A 23,412-nucleotide genomic window follows, 5' to 3' on the forward strand; every position below is an offset into this window, starting at 1 on the left:
GGATCTTCCTTGATTAGCTGTCTCTGCAGTGTGTGTCTACAGCTGTCTGATCTGTCTGCTGTTTGGACAGCTGTCTGATCTATCTGCTGTGTGAACAGCTATCTGATCTGTCTGCTGTGTGGACAGCTCTCTGGTCCGTGTGCTGTGTGTCCAGCTGCCTGGTTCGTCTGTTGAGTGTACAGCTGCTATAGCCACATGTCCTGCTTATTGCAGGTTTCTGCAGAAAATGTGTTTCCATTCACTATCGCAACCTGGGACACTGTAGTACCGTGTGTTGGGTGGGTGGGGGCATGGGGATAGTTTACCGGAGTGCGATTTGGGGGGTATCCATATCCCGGAGCCGGATTCTTCTTCCAGAACGTTTTTTTGGGGGTCTCGGCGGTCTTGGAGGGAGAGCCGCCACGACCTGAGTGGAGCGGAGGTTGGGGTCAGAAACGGGGTCGTTGGCAGTGGACGCATCGGCATGCACTCATCTCGTGTCTTGATACAACTACATGTCAAGACGCTGTATAGAAACAGTGTGACATGCACACACGTGTAGATGATATGTTCTAGAGAAGAGATATGGTCATGGGTAGAAGATAAGCAGATGGTCTCGAGCCTCCACGTAAATAGGGGCAGGGACTCTTCTCTCGTGAAACTCCCAAAGCTGCTGGGGTCCACGGTGGCCATGAGATGGCAGTACAGCAAGTTGATTCGTGATTTGTCCGTGGCAGATTCTTCAATGAGCAAAACACTCATTGAAGAATTGGCCCGACTTCCCAAAGTAGGACTGTGCTGCAGTTGACACTGTTGAGACATGGGAGACAAGTCTGCTCGTCAGGTGACATTGTGAGACAGTAGCAGCTGTGGTTTCCACCAATCGTGGCACACCACATCGCCACGGAAAGCATTACACGTCAGAGAAATATTTAGGACGGATAATAAATTGCGTCTCACTTCCTCTCGTCTCTCCCCGGGCAGCGATGGGAGTGTTTGCCGGACGGTTTTAGTGGGGGTGCGGGCAGAGTCCCTGAATCAGTGCACGCATTCCTTGTGTCACAGGCATGATCGGGCTTGTCTGTCCGTCCATTCGAATCGTCTGTTTATCCACATGTGCCTCTGTCCATCGGGGCTCTGTCTGTGGTTCTGTCGGCAAGATCTGCTTGTATGTCGGTCCATTCATCCGCCCATCATTTTGTTTGTTTGTCCATCTGCCTGTATGTGCATATATCTGTTCGTCCGAGCATGTCTTCATCTGCATGTCCATCTACTTGTCAGGTACAGCCTGTCTTGCTTTCCTTCGATTCATCTGTGTTTCTGTCTATTTGTTCGCATGCCCTGTCCTCTGCCCGTCGATCTGTTCGTTCGTCTGTTCCTCTATCCATCTGTCAGTCCGTTGTCTGTCCCTCTGTCATGCCTGCCTGTCTGTCTGGCTGTCTGCCCACCCCACCAACCCCACCAACCTCACTCACGACCCCACCTCTGTGGGCTTTTCATTGAGGTCACGTGTGGCACCGCGCACGTATTCTTAGAAGGCTGGGCCGGACAGTTCACGTGTTTTGGCTACCGCTTATTTATAGCCGCTGTTCACAGGGGGCAGATCAAACCCTCGAAGCGCGTGCAATCCTTTGTGATTCGCTGCTGCGCACGTCCTGGCTACGCTCCAGTGTGTGAAAAAGAGATGTCTACTGGACAAGACCTTTATACTCTTAGTTTTTTCGGTAAAGTCACGTAGGTAAAAAATGAAATAAAAATTAATGCAAAATAAAATGATAATAATAAATACAAAATCACGACGTTTCGAAGGCAACACAAGTCTCCGTCATCAGGTGGGACCGTCACAGCCAGATTTGCTGTATCAAGTGAACTGTCTGACCCTCAAGTGATACAGCAAATCTGGCTGTGACGGTCCCACCTGATGACGGAGACTTGTGTTGCCTCCGAAACGTCGTGATTTTTTATTTTTTATTATTTTATTTTTATTAATTTTAATTTCATTTTTTACCTACATGGTGACTTTACCGAAAAAACTAAGAGTATGAATCCTTGCAGTCACGAAAGCTTCAAATCTAGAATTAAGAGCTTTATAGCCCATTGGATTCCTCCACTTGTCAATCAATATTCTGATTTCCAAATCTGTGTGGGTAAGGGGAAGGCGGGTCAGACAGTCGGTTGGTTGGGTGTGTATTTATGTACGTTGGACTTCTTTCGCACCGTACGTTACCAACCGTGCTGATCGGAGGTGCGGGGGGAAGGACAAGAAACGAAACACAAAAGCAGTTTCTGAAGAAATCAGTTTTCAATCTAGATGATTAAAAAGTGCATAGCTCCAGTGGCTTGTTTATATCGGAGGGAAGAACATTCCGGATGGCCGCAGAAGCACATTCGAAAGCGCGCGAAGCGGTGAACGTCTTTGTTCGATGGGCAGCTGAAAGCCGCCGCTGTGAGGATGACGACCGGAGTTCTCGTGGTAGTTCATGTCCCTTGACGAGATCAGCGAGTTACTGTGGTTCATTTTTCGATTTAAAGCTTTCGTGACTGCAGGGATTCATCTTCTTGGTTCTTTCGGTAAAGTCACGTAGACTTTACCGAAAGAACCAAGAAGATTACTGTGGTTCATTTGTGGCAAGCACTTTGTATGCAATGAGGGCGAGGGGTACGTAAGTGGGCTAGCATATGCTGGTGAGGCATTCTAGAATCCCAACCATATGCCAGATGGTGTGTTAGATTTGTCAGGGTGCAGCAGTGTAGCGGTTAGCGCCCTGCACTATGAACCTGGCGACCTGAGTTGGATTCCCACTCATGGCTAACACTGAACTGGTGATGGGCCTCCCTTAGGTCGACTCAGCCTCAAATGAGTACCTGGGGTGGTGTGAAAACATCACCACTGGGGAGACAAAGGCAGCTGGGTGTGGTTGCTAGCCACCCACCCTCGCGTGCGCCGTACCGGCCTTCATAGGTGCTCGCTAACAGCACTTGCCTCAACAGTCTGTTCAGGCTATACGGGGGGGAACTTTTTGTCTTTGGTGTGCCAGTGAGTGCTATAGGTGAGTGGGGTGAGTGAGTGAGTTAAGTGTGAGTGTTAAGTAATTAGGCAAGCATGCTGGAAGTGTCAAGAGCTAGATGTGTGTCAGTGCGCAAGAGGTGTGTCAGGTGTGTTCAAGTTATAGAGGTGTACCAGATATGTGTGGGGTGTGTCCGGGTGAGTGTGTTGGGTAAGTCACATTAAACGAGTAGGTGAGCGAGTATGTCAGGAGTGTTCCGGGTCACTGTGAGCCGAGTGTGAGTGTCTTATGGTAAATCGAATTAAGTTGTTAGACAGGGAGGAGAAGTGGCACAGTGGTGATACCGAATGACTGACTTGACTCCCAGCCACAGTGGCGAGTGATACCTGAAACCAGCCTTGTCACCCTCCCATCACCCAGGCCTGTCTCCAGCTCCTCTCAGATGGGGGGGAGGGGAGCAGCAGAGCTATCGTGTGGCTGGTCACCATCACAGGGAGAGATTCACCGCTAAAGAGTGTGAGTGAGCTTGGCCGGGCCAATTAGCACGATTGGCTATGCGCGGTGTGAATAAAGTTCAACATACACACACACACACAAAGGGACATTTGGTGGTGCAGCGCCACAAGTCGTCGCCTAAAATGATGATGGCGATGACGATGGCGATGATGAAGATGCCGGCGATGATGGAGATGCCGACGATGATGGGGCGGTGACGTGGCCTGGCGGCAGCGCGTTCGCTCACTACTTTCTGCAGAGGTTCACAGTTCAAATGGCGTGGCTGCCCTGACTAACACTGCGTGGACGTTAAAGATCCGTGACGTCGTTCGCACGAGCAGTCCATCGCGTGCCGGCGTCGTGCTCAAAGATTTAGCACATTCTAAAGATGACACGAAAATGATTCAGTTGGAGCGTACACACAGCAATCATTGACCCCCCCCCCCCACGCCTCCGCCGCCACCAAAATATTTTTTTTCGGGACCCTCCTGACTCGGTGATGCTTTTCTTGGGTAGACGCGCAAAAGAACACAACGATAGCAACAACGATGGGAAGAGGTGGTTGCACCTTTCGTGTCTCCGTGCCCAAAGAGAGCGGAGCCTGGAGATCCCGTCTGGGGTGGAGAGACGGGCACCTCCCACTGCGCCGTGCTGCGGTGGCCGCCACCATCAACCGGCCTGGCACACGCACACGACCACACGAGGTCACACACAACCACACAAAGTCACACACAACCATAAGTAACCACACAAAGACACGAGCAGGTACATAAAAGTACATACATAACAACCACTGTCGGTTGCCACCAAGTGGCGGTGCCATCACCACGGCGCTTGTGCCAGGCTAGGTGCACCTTGAGGTACATAAAAACACCTATACCTAAACACACACCCTTAAGAGGCTGTTGGGGCAAGTGCTGTTCGCGAGCACCTATGATGGCTGGCAAGGCACACGAGGGGGGTAGGTGGCCAGCACCACGCGCGACCACCATTGTCTCCATCGTGGAGATGTTTACATGCTGCACCAGGTACTCATTTCAGGCCAAGTCGACCTAGGGGAGAACCAGGACCGATATTGGCCGTGAGAAGGAATCAAACGCAGGTCGCCGGGTTTCTTAGTACATCACGCTAACCGCTGCACTACCGCTCCCTCTACACGTGCACGCACGCTCTCACACACCCACACATATTTTCACACGTACACACCCAATCGTACATTCATTCATTCACGGGCTGATGAAAGGGCCCATATATACACATACACAAGCACGCACGCATGCACATAAGCACGCACACACTGCCACGTACAAACAACAAAGACAAAGATCCTCTGTATAGCCTTAGCAGACTGTTAGGGCAAGTGCTGTTAGCGAGCACCTATGAAGGCCGGCACGATACATGAGGGGGTGGGTGGACAGCACCATGCCCGGCCGCCTTTGTCTCCCGAGTGCCGATGTTTTATACCCCGCAGCAGGCACTCATTTGAGGCCACTTAGGGGAGGCCCAGGACCAGTTCAGATAATCGTCACTGGTGTTGGCCGTGAGCGGGAATCGAACTCGGGTCGCCAGGTTCGTTGTGTGGCACGCTAACCGTTACACTACCACTCCCCCTACACATGCATGCACACACACACATATGCCCACACGCAACTCTCTCCGTTGGTAACAGGGCTGTTAAACGGTAACCGGTAACCAGTTTTGGAATCGATAACTGGTTCTGAAAGCGAGAAACCGATAATTTTTTCCAGTGGAATTTTAGGAGCTAAAACCCACACACAGTGTAACTGGTGTTAGCCAATAATCCCAATGGCGAAAAAAATTACCTGCAAATTACTTAATTGGGTGAATTACACACAGCAGTGGCAACATTGCCACCAGGGGATGGGATCAAACCGGCGACCCCTGGATTGCGAGTGCAGTGCGCTGCTAACAATTTACACCACTGTGGTGGCAGCTGCCTCCAGCTTCTCAGTACAGAAAGTAAAATGTTTTTATGATTGTGGTAAGACGTATCTATGTGTGGCAAACCGGTGATGCAAAAACAAGGAATGTACCAGCCCCAAGTGGGTAATAATGTTATTTGCAGGTGGAGCTATTCAGCCATGTCCCAGAGATCAGCTGAATTCTTCACGATTCAGTGGCAATTTGATTGAAGAATCACATCTTGAAATGTTTATTCTAACACTGCGGTGAATGTAGAGGCTGGCCTCTTGCAGAACATCCCAATAACCACCCCCATTCTACGCCGTGTGGCTTAAAACCGGTAAAAATAAATTAGCGACATCTATTTAACTTCCATTTTCGTGCCGGGCCTGACCGTACACGCGGGTGTGGGCGCCGCACGGTGGTACCAACCTCGGCTGCTCGGGGATGGTGATGGTGATGGTGACCGACTGAGCCTTGCCACTCTCCGGGACGAACGTGGTGGTGCCGGAGGCAGTGCCGCTGGGGGCCTTGGTGGCTGCCGGGGTCGTGCCACCAGCGATGGCGGTGGTGCCCGCGCCCGCAACCGGAGTGGGTGATTTGGTGGGACGTAGCTTCACACCGAACGCGCCGGCACCGCTCTTCGACGCCGAGGATTTTTCTGGGAACCCGGCCGGCTGCCCAGGTGTTGTCGCCTTCCGCAGGACGATGTCTGCAAGGGGACAAACTTAAACTCTCAGCAAGGGACAGGGGAGCAGGAAGTAAATATGGAGAGGTCATAGAACAGACAGCAAGGGGCATTGGGCACATGTCATGGGGCAGAGGACGTAAGTTGTGGGGCAGAAAATAAACTATTTAGAATTTTACCAGGTAAGGCCCACTGAGCTATGTAGCTCTTTTTCAGCAGTGACCTGGCCATCACAAATGACAGCTCAACGAAGTGGCTCATCATCACGTGGATATTTATAGCAGCAAAGTACTCAAAACGCACGTTTATAAATGTGGAGGGGAAAACCGGAGGACCCGGAGAAAAATCCACGCGACTACGGGGAGAACATGCAAACTCCAAATATACAGCAGGCGTCCAGGTTTGGATGGAACCCATGAGTTCCTGTATACCAGGCGAGGTAGTTAACATCTCGTGGGGGACGAGACTTGAGTGATGCATGCGTCTCCCCCCGGTACTCTGTAAACTTCACGAAATGTAACGGTTCAGGGGTCATAGTTTAAAAATAATTAAACAAAAGTCGCGTCCTTACAGGTTCGCTGAAGGAGAGAACATGCCTGTTCGGGAGATACAGCAGGGCATAACATTTGCGCGATTTCAAACGTCGCCGACTCGTACAAGCACAATTCGGTGCGAGCGTCTCACCCGCGTAGATGGAACCGGGAGTCTTCACGGAAGAATCGGCGAGCGAAGCCACCGGAGAGCGGCTAGTTCCGGCGCTGCTGCTGCTGCCGCCACCGCCACTGACACCGGTGGCGCCCGTGCCAAACCTCGTCCTGGTGGGAGACTTCTCCGGAGTGGCACTGGGCGTGTATTTGGGCACGGGAGACACTGACGACTCCCACTTTGACGGCACGAGCTCGGGGATGGTGCGACGTGGCAAGGGGATCGGCGTGTGGCCGGCAGGCGTCACCGTGGGGATCTCGCCCGAGGTTGTCGAGAGGTTACCGGAGGCCGGCGAGCGTTTCCTGGAAGTTGGTGAGAGTTTTCCGGAAGACGGTGGTGAGAGGTCGTTGGCTGTCGGCGCCACCGTTGACTTCTGCCCAATCGGCAGGCGCCTCGCTAGGAGCTGCCGCGCGTTCTCCATGGCCTTGTCTCTCTCCTCGTATCGCTTCTTGTCCGAGCGCGGGGAGGCGGGGGTCCCGCTCCGGCCCGAGGTGGGGGTGTCCGAGCTGCCGCCACCCGGAAGTTTCTGCTCAAACCTCTCCCAGCCCGGCGCCATCTGCCCCGACGCCGGCGTCGACAGGAAAAATGTGTCCCTGGCCTCGCTGGTGCGGCTGTTCTCCGGCACGGGCGACGCTGTGAGACGCGCGGTCGGGCTCGGGGAGGTCGCGCCGATGCCCCTGCCCTCTCTTGCCGACGGCGTGGTCGGCTGAGAGACGGTGGGGGTGGCCGTGGCGTTCAACTTGCCGATCGTCGGCACGTCTCGGCCTGGCGTGGCCCTGCTGCTGCTGGCTGTGCTTGGTGATGTCAGCCGAGAGGGCAGGAAGCTGGTACTGCTGGTGGTGAAGGTTGCGCCGGGAGTGGTGGTGGTGGCGGCTGTGCCGGTAGTGGTGGTGGTGGCTGTGCCGGTAGTGGTGGTGGTGGCTGTGCCGGGAGTGGTCGTGGTGGCGGTGGTTGTGGCTGTGCCCGTGCCGGCGTTGATGGTGGTGGCGTAGATGGATCTGGCCCGGTGGTGCTGGCACACATAGGTTCCCGGCTCTTTGCCCTCCTTGTACGTCCCCGGCATGAGGGTGTTGCTGCACTCCTTGCATCTGGTGGGGGGGGGGGGGGGGTTAAGGGATAGGGGTCGAGGGACAGAAGGGAAGGCAGCCGTGTTAGAGACAAAGAGACGCAAACAAATATAGGGGGGTAGGTAAAGAGAATTACCGAGGGTGAGAGAGACCAGGAGAGGAATTGTGACGATTCTAATAATTACATCATTGATTTAGGACCACCAATTTCTTTTTTCGAGGAGTATTTTTGTGCGTGCGGGAAAACTGGAGCACACCGAGAGAAATACATGCAGACAAGGGGTTGCAAGGGAAATCACAGCAACCCGCTTGCTGTCCTGCCAACTGCTGCCCACGTCATAGCCCGACAGGCGAACAGTATCCATAGCGTGCAAGCATCTCTATGCAACCCATCAACCCGAGCCTCTAGGGTGCTGCATCGTGGTGTGGTTCATAAGCTTTGTGTGGTGGCACTCCCGTTGTGCACGAGAGGGCGGGAGACCATGGTAGAGAGATAGAGAGGTCAAAGACCAGGAGGTCAATCGAGAGACAGACAGAGAGATAGAGAGGGGCATGGAGAGATAAAGAGAGAACGCACACACATAGATATGGGAGAGAAAAAAAGACAGAGAGAGACGTGGAGAGACAGGATATTTTGAGGTAGTAAAGCAGGGGGAGAACAATGAGAGAAAGGGGAATTGTGGGTACAGGAACAAGAGTGAATAAGCTGTTGAGCGTGTGTGTGAGAAAGACGGTATGTATTTCTGTATGATCTTGATTTGAAGTTTTCGTGACTGCAGGAATCCATACTCTTTGTTTCTTTCGGTAAAGTCACGTAGGTAGAAAATAAAATAAATCACGACGTTTCGGGCTCAACACAAGCGCTTGTGTTGCGCCCGAAAAATCGTGATTTATTTTATTTTATACCTACGTGACTTTACCAAAAGAATCAAAGAGTACCATTGGAACCTCATTTGCCAGTAAAAATTATGATAATTGTTTTTTTACCCTTTTATCTGGCAACAAAACTGACACCTTTTTTACGAGGAGTCATGTTTGCAAAAACCACAATACCTGCAGTCATAATGCAAACAAAAAAAAGGGATCATCTGGTCCAACCCATGTGAGACTCGGGTGTGGACCAATCAACTTTAAGGACAGTGCATACATTATCCGAGTTATGTTTTTGTTTGCATTATGACTGCAGGTATTGTGGTCTATGCAAACATGACTCCTCGTAAAAAAGGTGTCAGTTTTGTTGCCAGATAAAAGGGTAAAAAACCAATTATCAACCAAAGAGTATATATGTGTGTTGAACCTCTTACACACCGTACGTATCCAACCGTGATAATCGGAGGTGCAGGGGAAGGACAACAAACTAAACACACAAAGCAGTTCTAAAGAAATTCGTTTTCAATCTAGATGATTTAAAAGTGCATCGCTCCAGTGGCTTCCTAATATCGGAAGGAAGAGCGTTACAGATGGCCGCAGAAGCGCATTTAAAAGCGCGCGATGAGAGAGGGAGAGAGACAGAGAGAGAGAGCTGGGAGACACAGAGATATAGAAGGATACAAAGGTGGTGAGGGTGCAGCGGAAGCAAAGTGAAAGAGAAATTGCGGGAGGCAGAGGGGAAAGTGAACAAACGAGGGTGGAGAAAGGGCAGGGACAGTGGACGTGCCACCGTTTACGGGATTTTTCGAAGCGATTTTCATTCCCCCCGCCGCCGCTGAAGAAAACAGAACAAAAGATGAAGAGTGTGCAAAGGGGCGTGGGAGGGGACGGCGCGCACTTGGCCTCGCGCCTAGAGACGGACAGACGAAGACTCGGGTTGAAGAACGTAATGCACGTTAGAGACGTCACGTTGACTCGCGTCGCCCCACAATTTGCGCGGCCGCCACATCCGAAGCTGCATTTCCATGCCGGCGCCGCTTTGTGGATTCGCAAGAGTGAGTCTGGGCGAGGACACTGACCGTACAGCCAATGGGGACAGGAAGCACGTTTCGATTTGAAGCTTTCGCGACTGCAGGGATTCATATTCTTGGTTCTTTCGGTAAAGTCACGTAGAAGGGAAATAATAAAATAATAAAAATAAAACATCATATAATAGTATTATATTTTATAATATATTATTATATTTTGTTTTATTTGTATTATATTATGTTTTATAATATAATACTATGTTGTATTTTTATTATTTTATTATTTCCCTTGTACATGACTTTACCGAAAGAGCCAAGAATAGGAAGCATATTGTCGAGGTCACGGAGGAAAGAGTTAGGTTGTTTGGGCACGTGTTGAGAAGAGACGATGACGATGCACAAGAAGGACTTTGGAGACTTGAGACCAATTGACTCACACAGAGAACCAGAGACTCATACAGAGACTCAGAGGGACCAACAGATTAACAAAAACACCCACAAACTCACACAGAGCCTCACAGAAAAACCCACACACTCACACAGAGAGATTCACAGACTCACACAGAGACCCGCTGGAACGAGGTATGAAGGTAATGGATGCGAGGAGAGAGGAGCAACAGAATATGGAAGCACATGGAGAAATAACATCAGAGTCGCGGATCTCATGCGAGTGTGACTTACGGCTTGGAAGAAGTCTATGGGTATGCATTTCTCTATACAAGTCTAATGATCACGTAAGTGTTGATCGTGTAATAGTTGCTCTTCATTGGTCATGCAAAATCATCATAGTCATTACCGTCATGTTATTTGTGTGTGTGCGAGTCTATTGGCGTCTACGTAAGTGTACGGATCTCTGTGTAAAAATTCTGGACGTGATGAGCGCAGAGGCACAGAATGAGATGTGCAGGCAGGGAGAGAAATAATAGGGGCAGTCGACCCCCACGTAAACAGTGGGACTTTGGTTCGGAAGAATATTCTGACAGTCAGCGACATTCCTTTCTGCAGCCGTCGCTACCCCCCCCCACCGCCTTGTGGGGACCCGTGCGTCTACGCTGCCCACGGGGCTTCCAACGGGGTGGGTGGAGGAGGGCCGGGACCTGGGGACGGGCTGTGCGTCTCAGAACGAAGCTGCGAGTCGAGCACAAAGAGCTCAAATGGACAAACGAAAAGGAACAGAAGTTGAAATAAAGCCCGCGTTGTGCGGAAGATCGCGGGGGCGTCCGGTAAAAGTTGTGTGGTTTGGGACGGGCGTGGGGGCAGGGCAGGGAGTGGGGGAGATGCGGGTAAGGAGGGGGTGGTGTGGGTTTTTTTTGGAGCGCCGATGGTCCGTGCTGTGATTTTCCACGCTTTTCATCTTTTCGTCTCAAAGTACCGCGGCCACCGCTTGGCCGGTTGAACGGGCGACACGGCACCATGCCGAGGAATGTGACAGTGGAACGGTCAAATGTACACATGCACACAGACACACACAAGACAAAGATCCTCCGTGTAGCCTTAACAGGCTGTTGGGGTAAGTGCTGTTTGCGAGCACTTTTGAAGGCCGGCACGGCACACGAGGGGGTGGGTGGCCAGCACCACCCTCGGCCGCCTTTGTCTCCCTAGTAGCGATGTCTACACACCGCACCAAGGTACTCATTTGAGGCTGAGTTGACCTATATACAACAACCGTCATTCACCAGGAAGTGGCGGTGACGTTATCAAGGTGTTTGTGCCAGGCTATGTGCACATACACGCACACACACACGTACACAATTGCACTTGCACACGTGCGTCATACTTATGCGAACACACACGTACGCGCACACACGTACGCGCACACGCGCGCCCGTTGGAAAAATTCCTGTGCACACACAGTTGCACATTCAGGCGTGTGCAAGATTTCATGCACAAATCTCAGCCCTCTTCACACCCTGAACAGAGAGGTAAAGTTTGAGCAGAGAGGTTTCTGACCAAGTGCTCGCTAACAGCAATTCCCCAAACGCTCAGTTATAGCCTCTGTCTTTGTGTTGGTGTACATGGGGAGCGATTGTGGAATAATAAAATATATTTTCTGTAAGGCGTAATTCAAGCAAAACGGCAGCTCATGACGCCGTACAAGACAGAAGGGCAAAACAATAAACACAGAAAGAAGGTTGCACATCTCAAGCCACATGGCGCACCCCAACCATCGTCAACTCAATTAAAGGCCGACGTAGAGAATAAGGCTTTGAGATGGAACTTACATCGTGGAAGGGGCTACGTCTGATAAATATGAAGCGTCGGGAGTGCGTTCCACACCGTGGGAGCTGCAGATGTCAAGGCGTGCCCACCCACTCGCGGAGTGGCCAGCGGATAACGCGACCAAACCGGCGACCCGAGTTCGACTCTCTTATACGAGTACCTGATGTGGTGTGCGATCATCAGCAATGAGGAAAAAAAGGCGGCCGAGTATTATTCTTATGTGCCATGCTGGCCTTCACAGGTACTTGCTCACACCACTTGCCCCAACAGTCTGGTAAAGGCTATTCGGGGGATCGTTGAATATTTGTTTTGTCTTTATATGACAAAACAACTCAACGGATTCATCAAAAAAACACTGCCTTCAAAGGAAAAAAGCAAACAATCGGTGACGTTTCGGGCAATGGCCCTTCTTCGCAGCACATAGAGGTAGAGTCAGATGTGTGTGTGTGCTACAACAGTCTGTTAAAGGGTACAGGATAATTTTTTTAAACTTTATACAGGTACGCATGCACACGCACGTCACCCACCGCCTAGACCAGTTGGGTGAGAATGTGTGAAGTGGCAGCCTCCCTGCCCACGGTAGCCACAGGTAAACCAAGCAAACACAGCTCCCGGAGGCTTTTAAGGTGAGGGCAAGAGGGAAGAGGGAGGGCATCTAGCCCTAAGCTAAACCCTATCTATATTTGAGACTCACAACCTCGAAACCTGTCCTAGCTCCAAACCTGATCCTAATCTGATTACAAACGCGGATCCTAACCCTAACCATAACCCCTCAAACTAACCCTGATACGAACCCGAACTCTGATCCTAACCGCAACCCTGATACTAACTGATCCTAATCCTTCAACTAACCCTGATCCTAACCCCAACACGGATCCTAACCCTAATTCTGATCCTAATACTGTCTCGGATCCGAAGTCTGACACTAATGCTAACTCTAACCCTAATATTAACAGAACAGCCCTAGTACTAACCCAAAATCTACAAAGGTGTGTGCCTAAACACTGATTTGTGTAAAGGAATGTGACCCTCGGTGCATGGCCAGGTGCTCGCCCCTGTGTGATGGGCAGGTGAACCCACAGGCCAGAAGACAGGTGAACCCACAGATGTGATCACAAATGGGCTTTCCCAGATTTTAACACACAGGTGGACAGACAGGTGCATGTACAGGTTTGAGCCCAGGAGAACACACAAGTTAATACGCAGGTGAGCACACAGGTCAACACACAGATGCGTGTCCAGATACACACACAGGTTTGTGTTCGGATGCACACTCAGGTGAGCGAGTGTTACAGGTGTGAGCCCAGGTGAACACACAGGTGAGCACACAGGTGCGTGTCCAGATGCACACACAGGTGAGCGAGTGTTCCAGGTGTGAGACCACGTGAGCACACAGGTGAGCGCACAGGCGCGTGGCCCAGGTGTGACCACGCACCTGAAGCAGTTGTGGTGGTATAGGTGCCCATCCACCAGGTGCCTCTGCACCAGGTGCACGCGTAGGCCGCACATCGTACACGTGGAGCCCTGGGCTGCGGGGGGCGCCGCGGCAATGGCGACGGTGGGGGGCGCGTGGACGCCGGCGGGGGACCCCTCCCCTATCGATGCCAGAGAGCCCCCCGGCCGGACGCGCGCGGGAGAATGGCGCTGAGCTCCCGCCGCGTTACCCTGGCGACAGGAAGGAGCGCTCAGTGTGTGTGCACGCCTGTGCTCGCAAGCAGAACTCGTCCCAACAGTCTGTTAAGGCTAATGGCGGAATGTTTGTCTGTTGATGCGGGGAGTGGTAGTGTAGCGGGTAGCGTGCTGCGCTACGAACCCAACGACCTCAAATGCGTACCTGGTGCAGTGTGTCGGGCGTTGTGATTGTCAACCAACCCTTTATGTACTGTGCCGGTCTTCATAGGTGCTTGCTAACAGCACTTTCCCCAACAGTATGTTAAAGGTTATATGGGGGATCTTTGTCTTTGTGTGTGGATACATGTGTGGATACATGTGTGCATGTGTACGTGTTTTGTGTGTACATGTACATGCACTAGAAATTATATATTGCTATTATTTGTATTGTTATTGCAAGGCTTCTTTACCCAGGAGAGCCTCACCGAGTCTCATGACTCCTTTCTAAAGAAGGTCATGCCAGGCTTTCGCAGCAGCGGGTGATGCGATCGCTATGTAATTCCCAATTTGTGGGGCGAGTTTGCAAATTGGCCAAATTTGGACCACGTACATGCGCTTGCGAGTCTGTCCGTATGTGGCTGCCCGTGTGCGTGCGTGCGTGCGTACGTGCGTGCGTGCGTGCGTGCGTGCGTACGTGCATGCGTGCGTGCGTGCGTACGAGTGCTGCCCTTACCTTGAAGACGTTCTCTTTGTCCGCAGCAGACGCCGCGGGGGTCGGCTTCTTGGTGGACGGCTCGGACTCCGCAGGACCCGACGGCCTCTTGGTGGCTCCTCCAACTGAATCGGGGACAGAGGCAGAAACACGTGGAGAGACACGTGGAGAGACACAGGCACACAGAGAGACAGACATACACGCAGAGAGGCAGAGACACACGGAGAGACACAGGCAGACAGGCACACAGAGAGACAGACACACATGTAGAGACACACGGAGAGACACAGACACACAGAGAAACAGACACACATGTAGAGAGACAGAGACACGCGGAGAGACACAGGCAGACAGGCACACAGAGAAACAGACACACATGCAGAGGCAGAGACACATGGAGAGACACAGGAAGACAGACACAGTGACGCAAACAGTGAGAACGATTCTTAGGGAGTGTGCTTACAGGGCCCATGGGAACCAGTTTTAGATGATGAATCGACGCATGCCCATCATTAACTGCGCTCACTCAGCGTAGAACAATTGCGTAGGTTCTCTCGCGCTCACAAAAAGTGCCACGGACTGCGCATAGGCGAATAAATAAACTATAATTAATTCATACACACGTTATGTGAATCATTTAAAATTTCTCCCCTCTCTCTCTGTTGTGAAAAAGGGTCATTGACCGGACCATGAACGCATCGTATAGGTCTGCGGTAAGGAATTGTTCGCGACGAACGTGGCAGTTTTTATTTACTAAACGCTAACGTTACACTGCAGCCAAGGGAGCAAACGAGCAGCACAAAACGACAAAAGTTTACAAAATCAATCTTGGAATTCAAAATCAGAATATTGATTCATACTGGAGGAATCCGATGAGCTGTAAAGATATCTTTCAAAGATGTCCAGTCGGGGCGGGTCAGAACGTTACAACAATCAACGATAAACAAATCACTTTGAATTGAACCGTGACCCCCCAGATAGTAGTCTCTCGCGGCCCCGCTGTGCTTACTCGGGGCACGGCCATTGAAGTAGTTGTAGTACTGCGAGACGTAGGTGATGACGCTGAGACGGTCGGGGACCCGCATCGCCAGCATGTCCTCGGCGTCCAGCAGCGCCGGGATGCCGAGCTCCCGCTCCGCCACCGAGAACGCCTGCACACACATGCACATGCGCATGCATACATGAGCATGTTGATGATGAGAGATTCCCCCCCCCTCCCCCTCGAGGCAAGGTTGGGGGGTTCCGCGGTGGCTAGGAGATGTTAACTACCTCGCCTGGTATACAGGAGGTCGTGGGCTCGATCCCAACCCTGATGCCTGCTGTTGTATATTTGGAGTTTGCGTGTCTCTCTCTCTCATCATCATCATCACGGTGGCTATGAAATGTTCACTACCTCGCCTGGTATACAGGAGGTCGTGGGCTCGATCCCGACCCTGATGCCTGCTGTTGTATATTTGGAGTTTGCGTGTCTCTCTCTCTCATCATCATCACGGTGGCTAGGAGATGTTAACTACCTCGCCTGGTATACCGGAGGTCGTGGGTTTGATCCCGTCCCTGACGCCTGCTGTATGTTTGGAGTTTGCGTGTCTCTCCCTCTCTATCATCATCGTGGTGGCTATGAGATGTCACCATGGATGACAGGTGTTTTATTTTAATGTTAATTCAACATTGCCATGGCAGGAGCCAGTCCATCCATACTATGCAATGCATTTAGACACTGGCTGTACTTGATTCGGACACGTGTGTGTGTGTCGGGGAGTGGTGGCATAGTGGTGAGCGCACTGTGCTCTGCACTCGGTGGTACTCGAGTTCGATTCCCGCTCACAGCCAACATCAGTGACGATGAATCGCTGTACACCGCCACCAGAGGGTCAACAGGCGGCCGGGCGTGGTGCCGCCATCAACCCCCTCGTGTGCCGTGCTGGCCTTCACCGGTGCTCGCTAACAGCACTTGCCCCAACAGTCTGTTCAAGGGTATATGGGGGATCTTTGTTTTTGTCTTGTCGGCGTGTGTCCTTGGGAGCACAGGTGCATATGTAAATCTGGGTTTCCCCCCCCCCCCGCCGCTGTGATGAATGTGAACGCCTCTTGAGACCTCCCCCGGTGTCTGTAGATACGTGAGAGAATAATAAATAACCAATAAATCAACGTAACATTTAACCCCGACCGCCTGCGACTATCCGCCTTGCGGGACCGGTGTTCTAATGAGCCGGCAAAACACCGCGAGCCGGTTTTGAGTTCGCCAAGTCTCATCAGCAGGGCCGTGTCCTTGCGCGGAACGCATCCCGCCGGTCATTTCCGCCTTGTAGCGGGGCGGGTGGGAATGTCCACCCCCCTCCTCCTCCTCCTCTGTGGACCAGAGGTCGTCTCATAGGTAGCTCTGCGACATCCGCATCCTCGGGCCGTTCTTTTACACGTTGGGTTCTTACATTGCGCTCTGAGAGTTGCCGCCGGGTACTTCGGTCTCCCGACACGATGCCGATAGAACAAATCGGGATGAAATTGGTGGTGGTGGGGGGGGGGGAGGGGAAAACGATCAAATAATATATATAATTTAAATGCCGCTGGGGCACGAGAGAAGCCGAGAGGTGAACTCACGCACCAGGTGGTTGTTTTTCAAGACGTCTTCCTGCTTGAGGGAGTGGAAATCTCTGCAGGGGTGTGGGGAGGGAGGGGGCCAAGATGAAGAAATCAAGATCAAAAAGTCGTCATGGCCAAAGCCGTTGATGCCACCAACCACCACCACCTCATTTCATTGCCAACGCGTTTTGCCCTCCGCCACATCCCGCAGCTGCTTCAGGGCAGACACGCATACGCGACCACCGAGATCAGCCCTAACGGCACCCACCCTCCCCTCTCCCATCTGCTCTTAGGTCTTCTCTCCCCCTTGTGTGACCGGATTTGTGGAGACCACTCCCGATGCCTTTCTTGGTAACCAGCCCACACCCCATTATGCACATGTGTCTCACGCACAGCAACTGTTTAAGACGAACTATATGAAGATATACAGGATAGGTAGATGTCATAGTATGCCCTGATACGTGAGCGGACACGTGTGTACGTGTACAGCACATAACACAAAGACGAAGGTCGGATGTGCGCATAGACTGTCGAGTTAAATTCTGTCGGTGAGCACCTTTAAGAGCTGGTGTGGTGCACGATTGGGTGATGCGATATGCAATTTTTGACACACAGACACATGCACATCCCCGCACATGCACCTGCACAGACACACACTCTCATACACGCTCCCCCGTATTGCCTGAACAGACCTTTGGGACAAGTTCGGTTAGCGATCATCTATCAAGACTGGACAGGGTACACGAGGGGGTGGGTGCACAGCGCCACGCCCGACCGGGTGGTACATTGCAGGGCCGGTCCTGATGCACGACACCCAGAAAAACGCACATTTACAAACCTGCATGCAATCAGGCGTGACATGTGGCAAGGCACGCACCTTCACACGCATGCACGCATGTATGCACACAACCCCGATGAATGTCGGGCCAAAATAGCTCACTTAAACCAAAACATGTCGATGATGACAGCTGATACCTGGGCAGTGCCAACAGGATTGAGAGGGTGTAAGAAGGAACCTTCATGAGCACTGAGCCATTGTCCACCCACAGTCAACCGCCTGTCAACCCTGCTCGCTTCTAATAACCATGGTTCCAATGTTTCAGCCATGAGAGTTAAAGGGAACTTCCGGTCCACGACCAAACGGCACTGAATGTGTCCGATCTCGTTGGCTCTTGGAAGCTAAGCAGGCTTCCAGCCTGCGTAGTAACTGGATGAGTGACCACCAGGGGCTTGCCAGGTGTTGTAGGTGTGGGGCTGCGAGGTGTGGCCAGGAGGTGGTTAGTGCCGAGTGTTGCTCCCTTGTTACGAGTTGTGAGTATTATCCGGGGGTTTCCGGCTTCCTCCTACACGAAGCCACACTCTCATTAACTGAAATCGGTCAACCTTTGCAATGTCGTAGACTAAGTGATACTGTCATGGGTAAATGATTGACAATATTATTGTGATGTAATCGAGCCTTCGAAGCCTCGAGAATAGGCCTAAAAATCAGCAGCCACCCTCATTTAACCCGGCCAATTTGTCACTGCGGTCGGAGTGTCAACTCGCACACGGAATGTCATGGGTTCACATCAAGTCCAGGGTTTAACTCAGACCATCATCATCATCATTATTAGTATCACTCTGGGGTCAATAGTACTACTTTGAGAATTCAACAGCGATCGTCCTGCGTATATACACAGGCCACTTCCATGGCAAGTTGGAATGTCAGCCACTGGTTCAGGGCAGCACAGATATGCTGCCCCATATCTGCTTGAGCTGGAAAGATTCTGCGTCTATAATAAACAACGTCTTTCTGGTGGCTTATCTATCAAGGCAAGTCACTTGCACTGAACAGCTGTTTTTTTCGACCAAGTCACAAGGTCTGTTTCCCCGTGTTCAACTTCGCATCGGTGTGTGCGTGTGCAATTGTAAACCAACTGAATGGCTGGGGCCATGTAGCCCCGCATGCCCAGCTACGGCATGTCCAATAATGTTCTGTTTGGCCGGATAGAGGGTGCCAAACATGCTAATTGGAGGTTCCACGGAAGGAAAACAAAATAAACACAAAAAGCAGTTCTAAAATAAATTAGTTTTCTATCTGTATTTAAAATTGCATAGCTACAGTGGCTTTCTAATATCAGAAGGAACATCGTTCCAGACGGGCGCAGAAGCACATCACAATGAAAGCGCATCTTAGTTCATTAGAGTTTGCGTGGTTTATGCTCCTTGATGAGATGAACAAGGTATTGTGGTTAATTTGCGGCAAGCACTTTCTGTGTAATGAGCACGACCTTCAAATGTTATCGTTCGGCAACCGGAAGCCAATGCAGCTCAGCGAGCGCCGATGATGATGATAACGACGATAGACTCAAATGATCCCATGACCTAGATTCAAACTCGTGACCTTCCGATTGCGAGTCAAACACCCGGAACTTCGGGATCATGAGCTTCAGTTTCATGCAATGGTAGTAAAATGCACATCGGTTAACTCAAGGGTTGCAAATAATCTAATTCGAGTAAAATACAGAAAAGTCCTTGCCCATCACGGTGGGTGTTATGTTCCTGAAAATAGCTGCAATCGGCAGATCTGCGATCCGCAAACTCCAGAGCAAATGGGAATGCTAGAGTATGGTTCACGGTTCAAAATACCCCCTCCTTTTGCTTTATGTTACCTGACATTAACCTAAACATGAAACGGGAAGTAGTTTTAAAATAAAAATATGATATTTTCTATAGTATAAAACTTAACTTGCACGGTAAAATGTATAGAATGAAAAATTGTAATTTAGCGCACATTAATGTACTTCTACAGGAAGAAAAATCGCTGGTGGCTGAACCTCACTGCCTCACTGCATGCTGGGAGCAACACGTGAACTTGGACCCACGATGGGCTGCACGGGAGACGAGAGGAGACGGTGCCGTGTGTACTTCCGCCGCGGCGTAATCGCGAGTGGCGCAGTCACAACGCGTGCAGGAATCATCTTCTTGGTTCTTTCGGTAAAGTCACGTAGAAGAGAAATGATAAAATAATAAAAATAATACATAATAAAATAATTCTCACGACGTTTCAGCCACAACGCAAGCAGCCGTCCTAAGGTGAAGACCAGGTCAGGTGAAGACCAAGTCTGTCGGGGAGACAGCGTCATTCAGACGCTGTCCCCGACAGACCTGGTCTTCACCTGAGGACGGCTGCTTGCGTTGTGGCCAAAACGTCGTGAGAATTATTTTATTATGTTTTATTTTTATTAGTTTATTATTTCTCTTCTACGTGACTTTACCGAAAGAACCAAGAAGATGAATCCCTGCAGTCACGAAAGCTTTAAATCGAAGCGTACAGGAATCTCGCGGTCAACCGCGAATGGTCGAGCCACAGGGGCACGCGGTCAACCAACTACGTCAATATATGATACAAATGGTCAAATCTGCGACGGGCAAGGTGTTGGTGCACTTGAGTAGGCGTTGTAGCGGCAATAGTGGCAGACTTGAGACCGACTTCGACAAAGAGTCATCGGCAAAGCAGGTTCTCATGAACCGATACCACACGGTGCCCTGTCAAAATGGTATTAATTAAAAAAAACTATCACAGGATGAGCTGAAAACGTCAACACACGACGACGAGACGCAAAGTATGTTGGCCGCGAGGCATCACGGGGGGGAGAGAGAGCAAACAAGCCCATGAGCGGCCCGAAAAAAGTTGGCAGAATGAATAAAGCTAAACTGCAACTTCTTAAAAAAAAACAACTCGGTGCCAGGGCTCGAATGGCTTTGGTTAAATAAGGAGGTGGATCATTTTGAGCGGCGGCGGTCGAGGTTTCGCGGCGGGGGGGGGGGGGAACTGTAGATGGGCCCCCCGTAACAAAGAGGGGTGGCTCTGGCAGCAGCTGCAAGCGGCAGGCGATTGTTGGCAGTGGCGAGGCCGTATCCAGGGTTTCGGATGCCTGCCGAGGTCACGATGGGAGCCCCGGGGGGGGGGGGGGGGGACCGGGGTGGAGTGGGGGAAACGGGGGTCTGCAAAAGGATCAAGGCGCAGCGCCGAAGATTCGGGGGGGGAGAGACACGGGAAGCTCCGTCCATCCTAATGTCAAACAAACCAAATCCCGTGATGGTCATAAATGCCGGAAAAATTTAAGGAAAGGAAATTTGAACAACAATAGCTGTCGAAAGGTCAAGGTGTCTGTAAGATCAGCGAGCAAGGGGCGGTCCTGGTATCGCCCGGTAGCAATCGGACAGTTGCGGAAACTACACATTCCTATGGTAGGGGGCCAGTCTCTCCGACGGACTACCGTTGCAGTCTTGACAAAGAGACTTTCAGTTTCAAATTTCTGGTTCAAAAAGCTTCAGGTCTAAAATGTCACTAACTACTGTATTTATTTACGTAATCTCAGTGGACTCTGACATGGTTACCAAATAGAAGTCAGTGAATTAAATTCACCAAATTTTTAAGGAAATGCATATGTGCATTAAAAGTGCACCTAGTCTGGCACAGACACTGTGGTGACATCACCGCCACGTAGTGGCAAATGGCGAGTGCTGTTTCACAATCAGAATCTTCATTTATCCTGGAGAAATCCGATGAACTATGAAACTCGTTTTCACAGATATCCAGTTTCTTCTCGTGTATCTGAATGGAGCGATGGTGCAGTGATTCACACATTGCTCTATGAACCTAGCGAGCTGGGTTCACCAGAGGCAAGTCATATCTGAGCCTCTACTGCGCTTCCACTTGGGACAACTCGGACTTAAATGAGCATCTGATGTGGCATGTGAACATCAGCGCTGGGAAGGCAAACATGGCAAATCATGGCAGTGGTGTAGCCATGCAGGCCTTAATAGGGACTCGCTAACAGCACTTGACCCAGGAGCTGGGATTTTAAGGTTGACGAATTGGCTACATTTTACAATCGACTACGTTTTCTACAGTCAATTACTCAGGCCCCTTTAAAAGCGGTGGCCGCCCCACATCTCGCCTCCTGAAGGCAGGAAACCCCCTTCAAGCGGCAACCGGCAGATGATTCTGATGACATCACCTCCGATCCAGCGGCACACATGGTAAGAGAGGCGAGCCTTTCTCCCCCCCCCCCCCAAAAAAAATATTTTCCTGGTATCCAATTAGTTGCGTAATCAAAGTGACAATCGGTAGAGTAATGGATTACTTAAATAATTTGATGGTAGCCGGGCTCTAATCTTTATTCTTATACCGGTGTGTTTTTTGTATGTGTACAAGTCCGTGTGTACGTGTCTTTTGGTGCCCTAGTCTTTGTATACATGTCTGCACTTGTACCAACTGGCTGCAAGGCTACAAACCAAAACCGTGGGATCTTGCGCGCGTGTGTGCATATGTGCACTGTATATATATAAAAAATGTGCGAGCCGTGTAGAAAAGTGAATTCAGAAAATAATAATTTAGACTTCAGAGTACGCATTGCCTCTGTCAAACACGTGGGATATATTTGGAGGGTCTGGGTCTGTCAGTCGAGACTCGTAAAAAACACAGGTGTGGCAGTAAAAAACACAACATACAATGGGGATTATTGATCATCTTTAAGAAGCTGCACAAAAACGGTGGGAAAATGTATTTCGCAGTGCTGTTATTGAGCACCGATAATTCCGGCCCAGCAGAGTCCACGAGGCGATGGTGTGGGCAGCACCACGGCTGCCCCACCTCTGCTTCCCCCGAGTGCAAATGTAGACATACTTTACCATTATTATTTTACTCAATTAGGGCTGGATGAATTTAAGAGGGCCACCCGGAACCAGTTCGGATATCACCGAAGATAGCCATGGCCGGGTAACAAACTTCGGTTTATAATGCGGAACGTTAACTATTACAACACAAAGACAAACACACGGGCTAGGATGGGATGCGGGAGGTGGGGGGGGGTGGCTTCATTTTATAATCTACATTTACGCGAACGCCATCTCCTTGGTCATTGCTGCCAAACTTTAGTCTCCCGGTAACGGATGGTGACAGTAGTAAAACACACAGCGCGATCACAAGCGCCTCTCAAACCGAGCGCCCAGTTCTCGTCGACGTGGACGGCTGCCGGTATTTGCTCAATGCCCCCCCCCCTCCCCGCCCCCCTTCCCCCGATAATAAATATGAAAACGACTTTATATTGCGCCGCTGACAATATTGACGAGCGGCGCATCGCACGATTAATTCTGAATCTTTGAGAATTAAAAGGCCAGATTGATAGGGATGAGATGGTTGAATTTCTCTCGGCAAGCAGTTTGCTGGACATTGAGTTCCGAGCGTCAGGAACGACGTACCAGAAGGCGCGGTCCTCGTGTCACCAATGATGGAGCCAGGATTTTCAGGTAGGGGGGGCAACCCCTCCAGCAATGAAAAATGATAGAGGAGTTGTTAGTAAGTAAGGACTTTGATTTTTATTCGACGCGTGTGCGGCGATGGTGCAGCCATTGATCGAGGGTCGAATTCGAACCGCGTTGTGTGATCGGCATCGCGCTCGCTGAAGGTTTGCGCACAATTCTGTGAGTCACTTATAACTGCTTTGCCGTTACTTATTGCCAATTATGGACTCAGACT

The 23,412-nt window shown here is 50.9% G+C and overlaps 1 protein-coding gene across 7 annotated transcripts in view; it reads right to left on the minus strand.

Moving 5' to 3' along the window:
• MICALL1 (MICAL like 1) overlaps window positions 1-23,412 on the minus strand; it is a 49,183-nt gene that overhangs the window by 7,112 nt on the left and 18,659 nt on the right. For 6 of the 7 annotated variants that reach the window (XM_078594808.1, XM_078594810.1, XM_078594812.1 and 3 more), the window contains 8 exons: window positions 16,909-16,957; window positions 15,316-15,457; window positions 14,328-14,431; window positions 13,419-13,648; window positions 6,778-7,886; window positions 5,838-6,117; window positions 4,051-4,160; window positions 306-406 (listed from right to left, as the gene is read on the minus strand). In XM_078594808.1, coding sequence (XP_078450934.1) covers window positions 306-406; window positions 4,051-4,160; window positions 5,838-6,117; window positions 6,778-7,886; window positions 13,419-13,648; window positions 14,328-14,431; window positions 15,316-15,457; window positions 16,909-16,957 — 2,125 coding nt within the window. The remainder of the gene's footprint in view (window positions 1-305; window positions 407-4,050; window positions 4,161-5,837; window positions 6,118-6,777; window positions 7,887-13,418; window positions 13,649-14,327; window positions 14,432-15,315; window positions 15,458-16,908; window positions 16,958-23,412) is intronic. The other variant, XM_078594815.1, reaches the window with a different exon arrangement.

This window comes from Lampetra planeri, chromosome 5, assembly GCF_965212315.1.
Source record: "Lampetra planeri chromosome 5, kcLamPlan1.2.h2, whole genome shotgun sequence".
Classification (NCBI taxonomy): domain Eukaryota; kingdom Metazoa; phylum Chordata; class Hyperoartia; order Petromyzontiformes; family Petromyzontidae; genus Lampetra; species Lampetra planeri.